Source organism: Cricetulus griseus, chromosome 3 (assembly GCF_003668045.3).
Source record: "Cricetulus griseus strain 17A/GY chromosome 3, alternate assembly CriGri-PICRH-1.0, whole genome shotgun sequence".
Classification (NCBI taxonomy): Eukaryota; Metazoa; Chordata; class Mammalia; order Rodentia; family Cricetidae; genus Cricetulus; species Cricetulus griseus.
Genome location: NC_048596.1, coordinates 233,994,394 through 234,015,026, shown reverse-complemented (window position 1 = coordinate 234,015,026; position 20,633 = coordinate 233,994,394). Strand labels below are relative to the sequence as shown.

Here is a 20,633-nt window from a genome sequence, read left to right as displayed (position 1 = left end):
GCTGGTCTTAAACTCAGATCCACCTGCCTCTGCCTCTGCCTCCCAGGTGCTGGGATTAAAGGTTTGCACCACCATACCCAGCTAATAGCTAGTTTTTAAAAAGGTAAGTGCAAAGTGTCAGAGAAAGGAAGGAGAGACACACCTAACACTTAGCAATTATCTTTTGAAAGTACTTTGTTAAGTTGATAGTTTTTTTCTGTTTTTTTAAATTTAAATTAGAAATAATCTTGTTTTACATGTCAATCCCAGTTCCCACTCCCTCCCCTCCTCCCCTGCCCCCCACTAACACCCCCCCATCCCATCCCTTTTCTGCTCACCAGGGAGGATGAGGCCTTCCATGGGGGGGGAATCTTCAAAGTCTGTCATCATTTGGAGCAGAGTTGATAATTTTTAATAATTGCTTTGATCAAGTGAGATAGCAAAGATTGCATTTTGATGAACCCTTTCATTGTATCAATAAAAATAGCTGGTATACTGGCTGCCCAAATAGTGTCCATCCAGTACTGTGTTAAGTGGTGAGTAGATTTTTTTTTTTTCTTTTTTGGTTTTTTGAGACAGGGTTTCTCTGTATAGCTTTGGAGCCTATCCTGGCACTCACTTTGGAGACCAGGTTGGCCTCAAACTAACAGAGATCCGCCTGCCTCTGCCTCCCTAGTGCTGGGATTAAAGGCGTGCGCCACCAACAACCAGTGAGTAGATGTTTTTTTACCAGTGAGAATGTAGAAGCAGAGTAGGTACATGTGCATTTTTGCTGGTTATCACCAGGAAAGGGCATCAGATCCCACTATAGATGACAGTGAGCCACCATGTAGTTGCTGGGAATTCAACTCAGGACCTCCAGAAGAGCAGTCAGTGCTCTTAACCTCTGAGTCATCTCTCCAGCCCCTCATTAGTATTCTTGTTTGCATTATCCTATTTACAGATTACAGATACAATTCTATTTCTTACTTTTCCATGATACTAAGTTATATTCCAAAAATCTTTACTAGTATTTTCTAATTTGAGCCCTGCTTCTATTTGTTTTGCTTGATGAAACCTCTTTCTTGTTGAGAAGCTACTTTTGAACATCTAATCATCCTTGGTTGCCTTTCCATATTCAAGGGGGAGACACTAGGTCTTGTGTAGGGGCATTACAGGAGTATCATGAGGCCAGGTGGCTTTTTCTTTAACTTCTTCAGATGTCACTGTCTAAAGGTCCTTTCTCTGGAACCATTTGGTTTTCCAGGTAAGAAATTCTTTGGATTTTTTTCTCTCATGCCAGAGCATGAGTTCAGGCGTCTAGAATTTGGTGTGAGAAAAGGACTGCCAACCATTCATGTTATGTATTTTGTACATGTCCTTTATTAGCCCCCTAGCCTGCCCCAGTGTGAGGGCTTCTCAGTTCCTATGTATTGAAATCAAACTGCTTGCCAATTAGCTCCAGTTTATCTATTCTCAGTCTGCCACTTTCTGTTCCCAGTCTGTGTTTCTTCACTGCATCCCTTCCAGTCTTTCTGTACCTCTGCCATGCTGAGTTCTTTTCCAGATCCACTTCTCCATCACTCAACTACCACCTCACACAGCACATAGAGGAAAATGCCCCACCTGCCTTTATATAATGCGCCGAAGTCAAAAGCAGGTGCACTAAAAATATTGTAGGGGTGTTTTAAAAGTGTGCATGAAACCTTCATGGCATTCATGCCTGGAATTGAGCACCAGTCCCTATCTCATGATTATGTATGTGCACATCTCCCTAATCTGAAAACACCTAAAATGGATCTGGCCCCAAGTATTCAGGATAAGGGGCACATTTCATTAACATTTTATGTTTTCATAAGCAACTTCAGAAATCTCAGTGGCTTAAAACAGTGATTCGTGCTCATATTAGATGTCACAGTTTAGCTAGAATGTTTCTGTACTCTGTCCTCTTCTGAGATTCAGGCTGAGAATGCAGCTGCTATTAGAGACATCACCCATGCATGTTATTAATGATGTAATGAAAATTTATATTGAGAACCTTAAATCTTTCTAGGTAGAAGTGGCATAAATCACTTTTACTTCCCTTTGCCTAATCTAGCCCACGTGGCTTCACCTAATCCAGCCCACATGGCCTCACTAATACAGAACACATGACACCTAATTTCACTGTAGCGGTAGGGAACTGTAGTCCTAGTGATGTGTGAGACAGGTAGAACTGTTCGGTAAATATCACTGTTGATTACTGTAACAACCTTGACAGCCAGTCTAAAGTAGCTGTCCTGTACTTCCATGAACTAGTCTACTCAGCCATGAAATAAATAGTCTTACTAGCAGGTGTTTCTTGACCACATTTAAAAGAAGTTGAAAATCTAATGCAAAATGAGCCAATGGTCTTAATAAAAGACCAGAATATGAAAACTCTTTAGAATTGATAAATTATTTTTTTTTAACTTTTGGTGATTTAGAAAAGCCTTAGAAAGGACACCAAAACATGACCAACTAAAGAAATAAATTCTGCTTCAGCAAAATTAAAACTTCTCTGTGTATCAAAGGACATTACTTTAAAAAAGAGTAAAGAGCTAGGTGTGGTGCACACCGGTAATCCCAGCACATGGACAGTTGAAGCAGGAGGTTGGGAAAAGTCCAAAGGCTGAGTCTGGGCTACTTACTGAGAGCCTATCTTAGAGGAGGAGGAAGGAGGAAAGAAAGAGACAAGAAAAGCATAATGGATAAAAGTTAATGGTAAAGGCAGCATGTAGAAAGGATGAAACTGTCTGTAAACCTGTACCTCTGAAGAGAGGTTGAATACCTAGAATATACAACGCTCCCCATGCACCAACTAGGTAACAGTTAAAATGGACAAAGGATTTGAAGGATATTTCTCCCAAGAAAGTGAATAACAAAAAGCCAACAAAATATGAAAAGATGTTCAACATCACCAGTCATATGGAAATCGATAAATCACAACCATTGTGAGTGATGGACTATTTGCACCTACCTAAATTGTTGTGATTTAAAAAGAAGAAAAATGGTGTTTGTAAAAATGTAGAGAAATTGGACTGCTTGCCTTGCTGATCAGGGGGTAGTGGTTCATCTGCTGTTAAAAGCAGTTTTCTGATTGTTGCAAAGATTAAACAGATTCACTCTGTGATTTAGCAGTTCCTCTTCTGGGTACCCAAAGGGATTGAAAGCATATACTTATCTGCTGGTGTTGATGATAGCTAGATGTTAGGGACTGCCTGTGTCCATCAATAGATAGATAGATGAACAAAGTGCAATACCTGTTTTCAGAGGAGTGTTGTGCAGGTATGAGAAGAACTGAAGAGCTGATACACCCTGTAAGAGATGGCCTGGGGAAACATGATAATAAATGAAATAAGCCAGATGTGGGAAGACACACACTGTGAGATTCCACTTGTGAAGTATCTTTGTTACATTAAGCTGTACATTTTACCTTTGTGAGGTGAATGTTTGTGGTTTTGTAGCTCAGCAAATCTGTCTTGAAAACGCAAAGGTTGTCAGTTTTCTAATTTGTCATTTCACTTTACAAACTAGTTTTAGTCTGGACACATCCTTTGGACATATAAACTGCTGTGATTTGAATATCAGAAAATGATTTTATCCTCTGCAACTCATTTGGAAACTTGAAAAGGGAGAAATTTGACTCCTTAGAAGTGAAGCTTGTGGGTAAAATCATCAGAGTTGGGCCCTTGGATACATACTGATGGCTCTATAAGGAGAGAGACTTCACATGCATGTGTGGGGTTACTAGTTCACTCAGCTTAATCATCCTATGATGCTCAGTGCTGCTTAGGAGTTCTGCTACCAAAAAATAGTCTGTAGGTACAGGCCCTCTACTTGGACCAGAACAATGAACCAAAACAAACTTGTAGTAACTTTAACTAGCCTGTGCTGTTGTGCTGGCAGAGGTGGAAAACCGACTCAATCTAAGTATAGTTAGAAAGTGAAACATTCAAAAACAAACTTTGAAAGATTGGATGGCTTGTTTTGTTGTAAGGAGCCTTGCTCCACACATTGCCTAGTGTTCTTTCTTGTTTTCAATCTAATGTGCAGACAAAGAACTATCAGGGCATCCACTCTGCTTCTTTGTATCCCTCCACACCAGCTGCCCCCATGCATGGAAAGATGCCATCTTATTGTTTTGGAAGTTCTTTGTGGAGTATTTGAGATTCACTCCTCTTAAGACCTAGTAGCAAACCTTTATTATTATTTAAAAAAATTTGCTATGAATCTCCTTTGAGATTTTTTTTTAAAGATTCATTATGTATACAGTGTTTTTTTTTTTTTTTTTTTTTTTGATTTTTCAAGACAGGGTTTCTCTGTGTAGCATTGGAGCCTATCCTGGCACTCCCTCTGGAAACCAGGCTGGCCTCGAACTCACAGAGATCCACCTGCTTCTGCCTCCCGAGTACTGGGATTAAAGGCATGCACTACAAACACCCAGCAGAAACTCAAACAAAGGGAATCTGGAGGCAGGAGAAGCTACGGAGGGGTGCTGCTTACTGGCTTGCTCCTCATGGTTTTCTCAGCTTTCTTTATTTATTATGAAACAGTCTTCTGCTTGCATGCCAGCAGAGGGCACCGGATCTCATTAAAGATGGTTGTAAGTCATCATCTGGTTGCTGGGAATTGAACTCAGAACCTCACGAAGAGCAGTCTGTGCTCTTAACCTCTGAGCCATCTTTCTAGCCCAAACATTTATTATTATTATGGGCTAAGTTTATGCTTTCTATGCCTTTTTTTCAATTTTAAAAAATAGAGGTAGAATACAATTAGCATAAAGTTTGCCATCTTAACCATTTTAAGCTCATAGTTCAGTATAAAGGCATTTGTAGTACTGCACAGTTGCCCTCACCACCCACCCCACAATTCACTAAGCAGTAGCTCTCTATCCCCTCACACCTAGCTCATGGCAGCCACAGGCTCATTGTAACATAACAAAATTAATTAACTGGGGAGCAATGTTCACACAGGAAGCATTTATTCATATCTAGTTCATGGTAAACTGTTCAGCGACCTAATGAAAGCTTAAAAGAGGTGTGCTTTAGAAGCTGATAAACTGGATCCCACCATGTGGGAGGCTGAGGCAGGAGGACCACAGGTTCTAGGCCACCCTGAGCTGTATAGCAAAACCCCCCATTTCAAAACCGCAAAACTAAATTAAATAAGAAATTGAAAATTGATGTTACTGGTCAGGTAGTACATGTAAAATTATGTAGGAGTTGACAGTATGTTTAATTATAATTTCATAGCTTGCATACATTTCCATAATGACAGTTGTCAGGCAATAACAATGGGCTAAACAAAGTAAAAAACTAATTCGAGTATTTCTAACAATTTAATACATATTTAGAAATATCACATTTTGTTGTAGAACAGAGAAAATTTTCAGCAAATCATGCTAATTCATTTGGCTTCCTCTTTGCTAAAACATCATATTATCTCATTTACAATCATATTCAGAAAGAAATTCCACTGTTTCCAGTTGGCATTGGCATTATTCTGTGTTGATAAGTTAAAAAAAGATGAGCAAAAAGCAAAAGTAAGAGAAATCAATCTTTTTTAGATCTTTCAGAGAAGTGAGGCCACGCCGGGGCTGGGGGTGGGCAGGGGGTTGGGGGGGGTGCAAACTACTACATAGAAAATTGAGATAGGTTGGCAGGAACTAAGGCTTCCCAGAACTGAAGTGTATGAGCAGGACTGTGGTGGGAGCAAAAGCCATGGAAGGACTGAGGGACTGTCAGAGTTTTAAGTCTGGGCAACTAGGAGAGGTGAAGACTTCAGGGAACCCCAGAAAATGGCTTCCTTGTGTGTCTGAGTTTTACCTTAACCAGGATCTCACAGTGAGTATCAGAGAGAAATGCCCTGTGCTTTGGGCAGCGACAGACAGGAGGAAGAGAGGTTATCAAACGTGCCAGAGTGCTCCATTTGTGTGTGTGTGTGTGTGTGTGTGTGTGTGTGTGTGTGTGTGTATGTGTGTGTGTGTGTGTGTGTGTGTGTGTGTGTGTGTGAGACAGTGTTTCTCAGTGTAGCATTGGCTGTCCTGGAGTTAACTCTGTAGAACAGGCTGGTCTTGAACTCACAGAGATCCACCTGCCTCTTCTTTCTGAGTAATGGGAGTAAAGGTGTGCACCACCACTGCCTGGCAGAATGCTTCATGCTTACTAAGACCTGTTTTCAGAAATGAGACTCCTTTGTGTGACCTTACCAGCTGTGTGTTACCAGAGCCTAGTCAATCTAGGGGAAGGGAATAACCAGCTTCAGTTCCTTCTCATACAGTGTCACATGAGGGAGAGAAAACCTGAAGTGCTGGTGACACTGACCGTCCAGTGACAAAGACTTACCAAAAGGTTGCTGGGAGAGATAAGCAGTGGAGCAGAAATGAAGATAGCTCTGAGGAGTTTATCAGTTATGGGCAGGGCTAAAGGAATAATCTCCGAGTTGGAGAACATGGAAGAATTTCTGAACTAAAAAAGCAAAAGAAAAATATGGGTTAGCCAGCTTCAGAATAGAACATTCAGGAGCCCAGGGCACCTCCAAAAGATGTAATTTATATGTAATGGTAATATAGGAAAGAAAAAGAACTTGAAACAGTATTTGAGGTAATACCTGGAGAATTTTGCCAAATGGCAAGATACTAAAGTACAAGGAACTAAAAGGGACAGTGCCACAAGACCCATACCAAGGAATGAAGCTTCTAGCATAAAACACATCAATATCTAAAAGAAGCCATGGAGGAAATACCTTGGTAAGATCAAAATATGAGGTTAATGTATAAAAATTCCTCATGAACCAGCAATAAACAATATTAAGCTAAAACATATTGCAGTTTATATTAACATACCAAAAATGAAATGCTTAGATAGAAATATGTATGTTCAAGGTCTGTATGAGGAAGACTACAAAACTCTGCTATTAATTAATGTAAAGATAATTTATGGCTAGAAAGACTAATATCATTATATCCCACCTTCTCAGTTTGGTCTGTAGTTTTAATGCAGCATCAGTTCAAACCAACAAACTCATTCTGAAATTGATGTGGAAAGGCAAATGATCTAGAAGAACAAAGTAAAAAAAGTTGAGAGTTGCCACCCTGAATCTTAATATAAAGATGTTGCAATCAGTAAGATGTTGCATTGATGAAAGAACTGACAGTGTAATAGAATAGAGAACCAAGAAATACACCTGAACCTCAGCTAAGGAGTCAAGGCCATGCTGGAAGAGATGAACATTTGATTATAAAAGTGAATTTAAATGTCATTACTGGACATTAATTGAAAATGGGTCATAATTCTCGGTGCCAAATGGAGAACTGCTACATTTTGCAAGACAACAGAACCTGCATGGTCCTGTTCTGTGGACACCTCTACCTATAGCACCAAAAGGACTGCCAATGAAAGAGGATGAATGAGCAAGACTGTAGATTGCCGGATGTTTGTTTGTGAGTGGCATATAGTATACAAAATGAGAACATATGTTACAGACTCAGAGAAAATGTATCCAAAAGATGCCTGTGATGACTTTTAATCACATATGCAAAGGGGCTGGGTAGGTAGCCTAGTCATAGGTAAAGTGTGAGTTTGATCCCCAGAATCCAGCTGTGATGGCATGTGTTAATAATCTCAGTGCTGGAAAAGTGGAGACAAGTGGTCCCTGGGGCTCACTGGCCAGCCAGCCTAATCTTGGTGAAGTCCAAGTCAGTGAGAGATGTTTCTCAAAAGAGGCAGATAATGCTCCTAAGGACTGGTACCCAAGGTTGTATTTTTTGTGGGTTTTTTTTTGTGGATTTACATATGCATATGCATCTGAGCTCTTAGGTACAGCAATACAAAAATAAAGCTTAAAGTCAACAGTAAGAAAACCCAGTTAAGGGGGCTGGAGAGATGGCTTAGTGGTTGGGAGCATTGACTGCTCTTCCAGAGGACCTGTGTTCAATTCCCAGCGCCCACATGGCAGCTCACAACTGTAATTCCAGGATCCAACACCCTCATACATACATACATGCAGGCAAAACACCAATGCACACAAAATAAAAGTAAAATTACTAAAAAGAATGAAAGAGAGAGAGAGAGAGAGAGAGAGAGAGAGAGAGAGAGAGAGAGAAAGAGAAAGGAAGAAAGAAAACAAATCCAGTTAAGAACTCAATCCCCTGGATGGGCAGCTTACTAAAGCAGATACAAAAAGTGACAAACATAAGAAAAATGAGCAGATGTTCAACAAATACTGTTAGGAAATAGAAAGTCAAAACATCAGCAATCATGACATGTCTACTGTCTAAATCAAGTCCTGGCCCTGGCTGCTGGCAGGACTGTAAGGCAGGAGGAACTAACTTCCATGTCTTGTTGGGAGGAATGCAAGTAAGAATGTCCTACTTTGGAGGACAATTAGGCAGAACTTTTGATGTTTTACAAAACTAAAAATACTTTTACCATGCAATTCAGCCTTCATGCCCTTTGCTATTTACCCAAATGAGCCAAAAATTTATCTGCATACAAAAATCTGCATGTATATTTTTATAGCAGTTTTTTTCCATAGTTGAAACTTCTGTGCAATCATGGCAGCTGTCAGTAGGTGAGTGGTAGATAAACTGTTTCATATAGCCACTGGAATAGTAGTTACTGTTGGCAGAAGTTATCAAGCTATGAAAAGAAGGCTGTGTGATTATAATCGAATGTCACTCCAGAAGAGGTGAAATTGTGGATACACTAAATAGTTCCCAGAAGTTAGAGGGGGTGGAGACAGCAATAGGCGAAGCACAGAGAAGTTTGTTTCTTTCTTTCTTTCTTTCTTTCTTTCTTTCTTTCTTTCTTTCTTTCTTTCTTTCCTTTCTTTCTTTCTTTCTTTTTTTTTTTTGTTTTTCAAGACAGGGTTTCTCTGTGTAGCTTTGGAGCCTATCCTGGCACTCGCTCTGGAAACCAGGCTGGCCTTGAACTCACAGAGATCCGCCTACCTCTGCCTCCCGAGTGCTGGGGTTAAAGGCGTGCACCACCAACACCCGGCAGTCAAAGAACTTTTTAAGGCAGTAAAATTATTAAGTGTGATGTCACAGTTTTGCTTACTTGTCATTGGACATATGCCAAGACCTATACATGTACAAAAATTTAAACCATGCACTTAGTTTAGCAGTGATGTCAGTATGGGTTCATTGATTATAGCAAGTTTCACCACCCTAGTGAGGTGTTGATGGCAGTAGTGCCTAAGTAGAGACAGGCAGTATATGGGAAATCTGTTATCAACCTAATTAAACCTCCAAAAGTATTTAAAAATTTTCTGATCTGAGTGTAGAAGTATTTACCAAAAAAGTAATTATAAAAGGAACTTATGTCTAGACTTATGCATCATTCCATTTAATGCTTATTAAAAGGCAAAGAGGAAAGTTTTATAAATAACAATACATAAAACCACTAAAGCTGGGGACAGTGGTGCATGCCTATAATCCCAAGAATAAGGAGGTAGAAGCAGGGGGATCAGAAGTTTAAGGTCACACTTGGCTACACAGTGAGATCAAAGCCATCCTGAGTAAGATCCTGTCCCCCAAACAAACCAAAAGTTAATATATAAATGGGAAGATGGTGAGAACATATAGTCATAGAGTAAAATCACTAATAGAAAAGGAAATTTCATACACATCTAAGTTACAGTGTAAACCATGGAAGCAATAGGACTTTTAAAAGTTTTATGTAATATCTGGTGTAAATATTTGAATATTTATTTTGTTCATTTGCTGCAGAGGCTGATTACAGTCTTGCTTCTTTGATCTGCCCATCACTGTGTTGTCTCATTGTGTGCTTTGCTCCCCATGACCGCACAGCCTCTATACAAATGCATTTACCATCAAATGATGCCTTATTTAATTTTGCTTGTTACTACATTTTTCCTGGCTTGCTGTGTTCTTTTGTATAGTGCTGTGATGAGATGGGAGTATACATATAGATTGGGAATTGTGCTAAATCTGGATTTCCAAGGACAATATCAGCATCAGCTGGGGGCTTATTATAGTTATTTGATGTGTTTTGCTTACTTTTTAAGCTACAGGCCTCTTGAAAATTGTTTCCCATGTAGCTTTTACTGAAAGGAGTATATTGGATTCCTTATCATAGTGATTTCTACACATCTTCTAACCTTTCTTTTTGAAATGAAGGCACACTCCAGGGTCTTATAGCATAGCTGGAAAAGTTGAATTTAGGTTTTTTTTTTTGTAATTTTTTTTATTAGTTCAAATTAGGAACAAGCTTACTTCACATGTCAATCCCTTCTCCCTCACCCTCTCCTTCTCCTTCCCCAACCCTCCCCTCAACCTCCCACTTGCCCCCTACCCCATCCACCCTCCACTCCCCAGGCTGGGTAGGGCCCTCGACAGGGACTCCCCAAAGTCCACCACATCATCCTGGGACTGGCCTAGGCCCTTCCCCATGTGTCCAGGGATGGGCTCTTAAGATCCCTTCTTACACCAGGGAAAAAATACTAATCCACTACCAGGGGCCCCCTAGAGTGCAGAGGCCTCCTCATTGACATCCATGTTCAGGAGTCTGGAACAGTCCCGTGCTGGCCTCCCAGCAGCAGTCTGGGGTCGATGTGCTCCCCCTTGTTCAGGCCAGCTGTTTTTGTGGGTTTCACCAGCCTGGTACCGACCCCTTTGATCTTCATTCCTCCCTCTCTGCAACTAGGTTCCAGAGTTCAGTTCCGTGTGTATATCTGTGGGTGTCTGCCTCTGCTTCCATCAGCCACTGGATGAGGGCTCTAGGATGGCATAAAAAGTCATCATCAGTCTCATCATAGGGGAAGGGCATCATAAGGAATTTAACATTTTTATATGGAAAAGTTAACATGTTTTCAATTCTGCTAGGCACCCCAAAAACTTTAGCTGTAAAAGCAAATGAGACATTTTTTTCTTAGTTGAATTAAAGAATTATTTTGAGGAATTTATAATTAATTTGTAAGCAATGTCTGAACAGATTACCATTGATGCACTAAAGACAATTGTGGGACCAAGTGATCCTACTCAGAGAGACTGGGGACAGGAACCTAGTGAACCCCAGAGAGGCTGGGGATGGGGACAGAGACCTAGTGATTCCCTACTCAGGGAGGCTGGGGATAGTGACATGGTGCTCCCCACCCAGAGAAGAGTGGACTGTAGAGTTTGGTTTTTCCACATCAGCAGAGACCTTGAGTGACCATTAGTTTTTATGTAGAGCCTAAAAACCAGATTCCAAAGATGTTTTCTTTTTTGTTGACTAATGCCCAGTTGTTGTTTTCTTGTATCAAGGCATGCTGTTAATGGTGTTTACTAGATTAGAGTTTTTGTCTTTTCTGCCTGTTGTTGATTGCCTATAGTACAAGAGTTCCTAGTATACAGGCAGAACACATAAAGTGTACAGGAAATAAGTGAACACAGATATCTTAAGCAAGGAGAGGTTGAGGAGTGGGGCTGCAGCTCAGCAGTAGAGCACTTGCTGAGGAGTCATGAAGTTCAGGGTTTGCTCCCACAACTATATTAGCTTTGGAGATTTCTCTTTACTCAGAAATAATTGAATAGTTGTACTCTAATGAAATATTGTCTTAATAGGTGTAATTGTTTTGGCACTTTCAAGATGTGCCACATACTTCACCATTCACTCAGTTGGCAGTGTTCCTCTTTGACTCCCATAACCAGTGATCATTTCCAGGTCTGGTGTAACCTGAATGATAACATGTCTGTTATCTGTCACATGGTTCATATAGCTCTCAGAAATCCTTGATTTTGTCTCTATCTGCTTTCCTGAGGTGTAGCTTGCTTCATTTTTTAGTCTTGATTTTAGTAATTTCTAGGTATGTGTAATATCCCTTTAAGCATTTCTCCTACTTAGCTCCCATTTTTATGGTTGTTACAGAATAATTATATGTGTCATCCAAGTATTCTCAAAAGTTTTTTCTAATAAATTTTCTGTCGATCTGATAAATTATTCTTGATTAATTTTTGAGACAGCATTTCTCTAGGTTGCCCGGGCTGCCTTGGAGCTCTGTGGCTCAGACAGTCCTTGAGCTTGCAGTGCTCCTGCTACAGTCTCCGAGTACCTGGGATTACAGGGCTGCACTGCTCACACCATGTATTTTGAAAGAATAATTTGCAGATGGGTTATATGTTAACTGTGTCTGCTTGTGTTATTCTCTTATTGTATAGGACATATTATGCTTCCTGATTTTACCAGAATCCCACTAGTGTAGTATGATGCTGTCTCATATTTCTGTATCTTCCCCTTCCTTTGTGTTATGATCATAATATACCTTGCTTCTGCATATATTATAAACACATTGGCATCTGTTGTTTTCTTTTTGCATTAAACTATTTTAAAATTTTATTTATATTATCATATTTCACATTTTTGCAGTTTTTCATTTATTTCTGCCTAAATTTTACCTAGGCTAGAAGCAGCACGACCCTTTTCTGAATCTCACAGGAAATTCTTGATGATTTGTATGTTTGTTCTATATGATCTTATAGTGTGCACATTAGATTTCCTCTGTCAATTCTGTTTTTCTGGTAAGGATTGCCATTCAGTACATTTTAAATATCTCCTAGTTAGCACAGCAGTATGAACAAGGCAAGCACTGGCCACTCTGTAGATAGTTGGGATGACTGGATTGTACTCCTGTGTCAGCACAACACAGCAGTGCTGGACTGAGCTGCGCTGCTGCACCTTTCTGCGGCTCCTGCACTTCTTCCCATGGCTTGTTACATCCTTGAGCCAGCACCCTTCAAGAAGCACATTGAAACTGAGGTGCCTGCACTCTACAGCAGAAGCATCATAAATCACAGTTGTCATTTTTACCATCATTTACTTACAGGTTTAAGTTTACTCAGAACCAAGTGATTTTCCTTTAAAACTTGAGGGTGTGCATGTACATGCATGTCCAATATGCATGTGTGTGGTATGTTGAATATATGCAGGGAGGTTAAAGGATGACAGGTGTTCTGCTCTCACTCTTTGCCTTATTCCTTGAAACAGTCTCTTACTAAACCTGAAGCTAGGGTGGAGGTCAGGAAGTCCCAGCTATCTATCTCCTTGCCTCTCCTCCCACCTCCTGCAGTGTGCTGGGGTCACAGGCTCAGAAGGGACTAAGAATTTGAACTCAGGTTTTTAATGTGTGCATCAAGAATTTTAGAACTGAGTCATCTCCCTAGCCTAGCATTGTTTTAGAAGTAGCCCTATGGAAAGTAGGCCATCCAGAAATACCTTCAGCCTTTTCCGCAGGGCACTCACTCTCTGTTGGCTATATAATGCTGGAAGCCACAAGATCCAGGGTCCAACTGGCCCTAGGCTCCCCAGTGAGTCTGGATAAGATGAATCCTAGTGGCACCTGCAGGTCTCACTCAGGTTGGGGAGAAGAAGGAGGAGGCCAAGTGAGCCAAGATGGAGAAGAGAGAAATGAGATTCCGGCAACTTCTCTGGCCAGTCAGGGAGTACGCTGAAGTCTTAGAATGAGTTCTGTTTCCTTGAAGGGCGTAGCCCTTCAAGATGGCCCAGTGACCATCTTCAGCCTTGCACACTGATGTATGGTTATATGTTTCATTGGCTCTCTGAGGCTGGGCTCTCCATGAACATGAAATAAAGATTCAGTGGGCATTCTTTAATACTGCTACCCACCAGACACTGGGCTGTCATCCATTTTTCTTTCTTGCCTAGACACAGCTGGAAGGGTATCTGGAAGCGTGACAGCTATTTCCTTCAGCCCATACAGAATACTAAAATTTGAATAAAATAATAATGCTATTCCCTAATAATGTAATTATCTGCTCTGAAATAAATCCCTGTTCTGGAAGCTGGATCATTATTGATCATTTTCAATCTGGTAACCTAGCTCTTGGTCTTTTGTATTTTACCTCAGAACAACTTGGCTTTTCTGTTCGTGGTTGGTTTGTTTGTTTCTTGAGACAAGGTCTTGCTATGCAGTTCTGACTCATATAGAAGTCACAGTGTAGATCAGGTTGACTTTGAATTTGTGCTAATCCTTCAGCTCCTACCTCCTGAGTGCTGGGATTGCAGGTCTCCAGCACTACATGCCATCGACACATCTGACTAGTGTTTGTTTTTGTAAACATTGTTTTCATTTGTATATAACACTGGGATCTCTAAAGCTCTGACCATTAAAAAACAAACAAACAAACAAAAAACAAACAAAAAAACAAAACTGAAATACCAAACAATTAGAAGATGAAAATTCCATTTTGGATTGCTCAGATTTCACACAGTATAATACCTAAAACTGAAATTTTATCTTGTATTTATGTGTTTTAGAATAAACATTAAATGCCTTTTTTTTTTGCCTAGAATAAACATTAAATGTCTTTTTTTTTTTTTTTGACATTGGTATAAAGTTGACTTCTTCGAAAGACCTTTTTAAGTGATTTGGATTTTAGAACATCATTTTTTAAGAGGTAACCAAATGAATGATTGCTTTTTTTAAGTAGAAATGCAATTTGAATGGTAGATAATGGAAAGCTGCAAAAGTACATCTCACTCTAGTATGACCAGTATCAGGAGGTGCTGCGACTATTGCTCCTTGTGTTGGAAATTCACTCTGTAATCCATGTTTTCTGCCTTATGTTTTTGTATATTACTACAGCTAAAGAAGTAAACAGGTCATGGCACGTTTAACAAAAAGACGACAGGCGGATACAAAAGCTATCCAGCATCTTTGGGCAGCCATTGAAATTATAAGGAATCAGAAGCAAATTGCCAACATTGACCGTATTACAAAGTAAGTAAATTTAAACAAGCAAGCAAACAAAAAAGTAACTGTAAAAGTTCCCAAATGCCTTATCCCTTATGCTGTTCATACATTACAAAGAACTAAAGTTATTTTTGCCTTGCAGAAGAATACAGAAAAAGAAACTAACAGAAACATGTATAGACAATTTGTATTTAGAAGTCATGTAAATAAATACTAGATAAATAAAAGATCACTATGTTCTATTTATAGTAGTTTTCAGTTATACATATTTTGGCTCTTAGAGACTTTTATTTAAAAGGTTTTATAGTAACTTGCTTTATTGTAGTGAAGCTGTCTAAACAAAATCTATTGCTCATGGCTTATTTCAGTGTAAGATGAACATGCTTTGTCTAGTAAGTACCATTTTTTAGTACTTTTTAACCCACTAGCAGAAATTAGGTTGAATGCACATTCAGTTTAAAAAGAAAATTCCCCTTTCTCCTTAATTTTTAATGCTATTTGTTTTAGTAGACAAAGATTCAGTATAGGAAAACAAAACAAAAAACTCCAAACAACCTAATAGTTCTTTTTACTTATTTTGTACTGTGAAGGAGTCTTCAGTTAGGAATTTGATTTAGTTTTATTTATTTCTTCAGATGCTTTTTAAAAAATAAAGCTAAAGTTACATTTTAAAAGCTTACATGATTTTTTTTATTAATTAAAATAGAATTTTATTATGCTTGTTGCCCTCCATTTGTTATTTGGTGTCTATAAGAATTAAAAGCCCAATGATCTATAAAGGCTTACTTCTGCAGTGCTTTGGGACCCTTACTAATAGCTAATACAGTTGAGCTCCATGCATATATGTAAAAGGAGTTCTTAATTGGTCTAGATAATAAAAAGCCAGAGTCAGATATAGAGGGGAATGCTGAGAGATCAGAGAGAAGGAGCAAGCCACAGCATACCTTTCCCCCTAAGCGTCTCAGCAGAGAAGAGAACAATTTCCTGTTTCTCCCTGCTTATATCCTGTTTCTGCCAAGCTACGTCACTTACTGTCTGTCTGTACAGACTTTCAGACCTCTATGGTTAGCTAGTGGCAAGCTCCATTCTCTTATCCCCAGACAGGCTTTATTTGTGCAAGAAAGATATCACCACACATATTTACATTGTCCCCAGATTGAGACAATGGGGCTACCTAAGATAGCAGGACCAGGAGATAGGCAGGAAGCCAACTGTAGCTCTGCCTCCTGTGTGTGTGGGAGAGTATGGAAAGGGGGGCTAAAATTGCTTTAATTATTACTTAATTGCTATTTATTTTTAAAAAGCAATCATTTTGAGGTATGGTAATTAAGTACAGAATTAGGGGGATGAGTTTTCAAAAATCTCAGGCTGTGGATGTAACATAGGTCAGAGGTAAACCTAGGCCTCACCCTTCACAGGTGAGGCCTAGGTTCAATTCCCTTCACTAGGAAACAAATCTCAAAGAAGATCTGTAAAAGACATAGCTGAAATGTTTGTAACAGAACATTGAAATTAGAAAATAAGATACTGTTGTTTGGATTGAAATTTTAAAGCATGTAAATTTGAACAATTTCAGTTTCTTAGACAATTACTTCTCTTTCTCTATGGGGTGTTTCTTGAGCAACTTAGTACAACCACCAAGAGCCCCAGGAGTCTCGAGAGTGCTACTGCTGCTGTAGCAGGAAGAGGATGAATGCCTGTAGTGGTGGTGCGTGTGTCTGCTGGCTACTTAAGACCCGTGTGTGTGTGTGTGTGTGTGTGTGTGTGTGTGTGTGTGTGTGTGTGTGTGTGTGTGTGTATGTGAAACCAGCAAAAGACACAGAGGTAGTCATTGGGACAGCACACATCTCCTTCTCATTATGGACCATTGATAAGATTTCATTTTTCTCTTTTCTTCATCAATTTAACTTTGAATTTCTTAAGCTCTATAATTCTTAAACATAAATTTGTCTATCTGTCAAATGGTGATGGATCTATAAGTCTCATCTGAAAATGGAAGCAGAGGATCGTCTGGGAATTGCACAACCTAGTGTCTTTGCATCTTGACTGATGCCAGTTCCCTTGATGTCCCCTTGCCCAAGGTTGGCTAGGAAGCGGCGCTGGTGGTCTTCTGTGTGGTCTAGGTTTTCTGCTCTGCACTGTTAGAAGTTCCATAAATTTTGAATCAAGCTACTCTGCATAGTTGATGTCAGAATACACAGGTATTTCTCCCCCGCCTCCCCTTTTTTTGAAACAGGGTTTCTTTGTGTAGCTTTGGAGCCTGTCCTGGAATCGCTTTGTAGACCAGAATGGCCTTGAACTCAGAAATCTGCCTGCTTCAGCCACTACCACCCAGGTAAAAAAAAGATTTATGTAGTGTTCTGCTGGCTTGTATGACTGCATGCCAGAAGAGGGCACCAGATTTCATTATAGATGGTTGTGAGCCATTATGTGGTTTCTGGGAATTGAACTCAGAACCTCTGGAAGAATACCCTGTGCTTTTAATCGCTGAGCCATCTCTCTAGCTCCTAAAGATGGCATTCTTAGTGGATGTCTGTGGAGACTTCCTAAGTGCCATTTGGAATTCATACACCAAATGTTTGACATGCTTACATCCAGACCTCCTATAACCTAATGTTATCAACATTTCTGTACATGCTTGCACACGTACTATGGTTTATTTTTATTTAGCATGCTGGATTTTATTTTCCTGTAGTGTATCTGTGATTTCCTGTGCTTTTTATTTTAGTTTTGATATTTCTCTGCTTTTTAGCAGTGGTGTGGTCTGCTCTGTATTCCTGCACTCATGTGTGCCTTCTGGGTTAGATATTTTATCTAGAGGTTTCATTCTTGTTCTGATCATTGTACTTGACCTGACTTCTGAAGTGCTTTTCTTCATTTACTTTAAAGTTTTGGACTCAGTTTTGAGTTTTATCTACTTTTGATTTAGTTTTTGTAGCTTGTTGACTTCCTGTCTTACCTTGCATTTGAAATAGTAGATTCTGGTTTTCCTGTTTTTCAGGAGAATCTTCTGAGTATGTTCTTCCTCTTTAGCCACCATGTTTCATTTGGATTTGAAATCATTTCTTGAATTTGCATTAGATATGCGTCTCTAAAGTTCCTTTTCATGCCATTTTTAAATCGGCATGAAAACGGTTCCCACACCACAAACTATCCTAGCATGCAGAGCATCCTTTTACCTGACTCCATCAATATAGGTATTTTAATTCCTAGTATTCCACTAAACATGGTGTTTTTTCCTGAAAGGGAGCTTTGGCTACTTAATTTGAGCATCTATAGTGCATATTATTCTCCTTCTCTTTGAGTATGTGAAATTCCCTATGGTTGTCACTGCTCTTCTGAGATTGTCCTGGGCTTTGGAGTGAAAAGCTATTGGCCTTTTAAAAATGTACCCTTTAAAAAAAGATTTATTTATCTTTATTTATGTAAATGAGTTTTTGCTTGTGGTATGTTTGTACACTGTGGGCATGACTGGTGTTTACGAAGGCCAGAAGAGGACCCCAATCCCCTCAACTGGAGTTAAACTGGCCTGTGGCTGCAGAGGTCTGAATCTGTGTATTCTACAAGATCTATTGACCACGGAGCCATCCCTCCTTCCCTGTACATCCTGTTGGGCAGTCCTCTTTAGCTGGCAGTGCCAAGAGTCATTGTAACTCTGGGAAAGATGTCCTCACTTGCTTAGAAAAAGGACAGTATCTAAGAAACGGAAAAGGGCTTCTGAAGAGATGCCCTCAAGGTATGATCTCAACTGAACTCAATAAACCATTTTTACATTTGTAGGAACTGATGTTTAATTATCATAAAACTCATATGAATCATTATTTTATTATAAATAAGACTAGAGAGTTTTGATTATCTGTGGAGATGGCTAGAAAAGTAGCTCTCTTTGCCTGAAGTATCTGTAAGTGTATGGGACAGTAGCTGTCTCTTGTGTGTAGCTGTTTTTATGACAAAGCTTGGGAACATTTGGCCCCAAACATTTATGTTAAGCAAGTATTTTAAAAACATTCATGTGTTTAAGATGATGTGCATTAGAGTTAAATCAAGACACAAAAGATGAAGAATTCTGTGAGTAGAAGCGATCACAGAAGTGAAACTTACATTTTGAATCTCTGAACTGTGACAATTCCTAACTCATTGTTGCCGAGTCTTCAAATGCTCTGGGCATTATATACTGCAAGAAAGATAGGTGCACAGGTCACCTTCTTTTTCTCCTTCATTCACACAGAGTACTCACAGCTGCTTTGGATGGTTATAACATGGATTATTCTTAGTGCATATTAGCAGCTAGTTTAACCCATGCTGATGAAGTTAGTGTAGATTATACTTGCCTTTACTAGCATTACTGGCTAGGCAGGATGCTTAAAATAGGGACATTTAATTTCTGTTGTCTGCTAGAGAGACAGTAGTCATTGGCCAGGTTTCTTCCATGCCTTTAGCATTTGACTCTGCATTCCTAGGTTATTTGGATTGGTGGAGCTCATTTCACTGAGTTAACAATTAATTACATGTATTGCTTCCTTTAGGGTCAAATCCCAGTTAGGAAGTGTGGCCTCTGACCTCTTGTGACATGTTTGGCATTGACATTTCTGAGTCCTTCTGGACTTCTTGTCTTACAGACATACTTAGACCTGAACTATAAGTCCTTCTTGTGTCTAGGCTTCCTTGTGAGGATACAAGTAGATGCACATTTCTTATTTGCTAAGATTCTGTGACACCTAGTTTCTAGGAATTATGTGAAATTTTAGTGTGTCTCTCTTTGTGAGATTTTATTCCCTTGGGATCATCAGAGAGGAGGAGGAGAATGAGCATTGCCTAAAGAAGCTCTTCAGAAATATGTTAGCTTTAGAAACTGCCATCTACTCTCACTGCTCTGGTCACAGGGTCTCAGGTGTCCTTACAGTGTTACTTCTGCATCCTCATCTCAGTTTCTACCAACTCTTTTTATGTATCTGAGGGATTTGTAGACACACATTATCACTGTTACAGTTACAACTTCTCATTGGGCATATTTATAGGAGTGGTCCTAGATGCTGTGGTCCATAATTGCTTCTTCTAGAGGGCAGATTTTAGAGCACTCATTTTGCCTTAGAGACTTGTGTGTTTTCCTAAATTTGACTTTTCTTTGCATTTCTATGAATTAAAAGACAAGGCACCTGAGAGCATAGTTAACCACTAAGGAATAAGATGGCAGTATCTAGGGTAGAGAAACGTATGGTAGAGAGGACTGCTTGATCCCACGGGTTAAAGGGTGGTGGCTTACAACATTGCAGACTTCATCTGAGGGAAAGTTGCAGAGAGAATTTGGAAAGCCTTGAGGAAGCAGAGAGTCAAAGCATAGATTGTCTGGATTATCTGTAGGATTTGAAGGGAAATGGCAGAAAGGGTTAGGGTAGGGGTGTATTTAATGCCCACACTGGGGTGTTTAACTAGTAGTTAGAGAGGAATAGCAGGGGTTCTAAAATACAGACAGGGCTACAATAAAGTCCACTCATTCCCCCTTCCAAGCTAGGTTAAATGGCTCGCTATGTCTTGAGCATCTGCTTTTTTGTGTGCTATTCTGGAGTTGCTTTGCATCTTCCTGCCTGTGTGGTAGGCCTCCTGCCCAGTCCCCGCCTCTTGCTGTCACTGGGTTAGTGCCACCTTCTCTGAGGTAGCACTAACTATCATGTGCTTTATTCTTGCCCCCTGTTCTCTTGTGGCTCATGGAGTCCACATGCAGAGCACCTTGCTCAGGTGGCTCCGGTGCCATAAACTTTGTCTTCTGCACAGGAAGTCCATTTGCCATCTCAACATGGCTCCCTCCCACTCCACTCTCAAAGTCCTGGGCTCTCTGTAGGCCTGACTGCCTCACACTGCCTTGGATGACACCCCCATCATCAAAGAAGAGAAAGGCTTTCCTTTCTCTTCTACCTCCTCAGCCTCATGCCTCTCAGTTACTT

At 39.9% G+C, this 20,633-nt stretch overlaps 1 protein-coding gene across 11 annotated transcripts in view; it reads left to right on the top strand.

The window, feature by feature from the left end:
* The window catches only part of Zmynd11 (zinc finger MYND-type containing 11), an 82,739-nt gene that overhangs the window by 14,138 nt on the left and 47,968 nt on the right, over window positions 1-20,633 (top strand). For all 11 annotated transcript variants that reach the window (XM_027405053.2, XM_027405064.2, XM_027405063.2 and 8 more), the window contains exon 2: window positions 14,584-14,718. In XM_027405053.2, coding sequence (XP_027260854.1) covers window positions 14,603-14,718 — 116 coding nt within the window. In that variant the 5' untranslated portion in view covers window positions 14,584-14,602. The remainder of the gene's footprint in view (window positions 1-14,583; window positions 14,719-20,633) is intronic.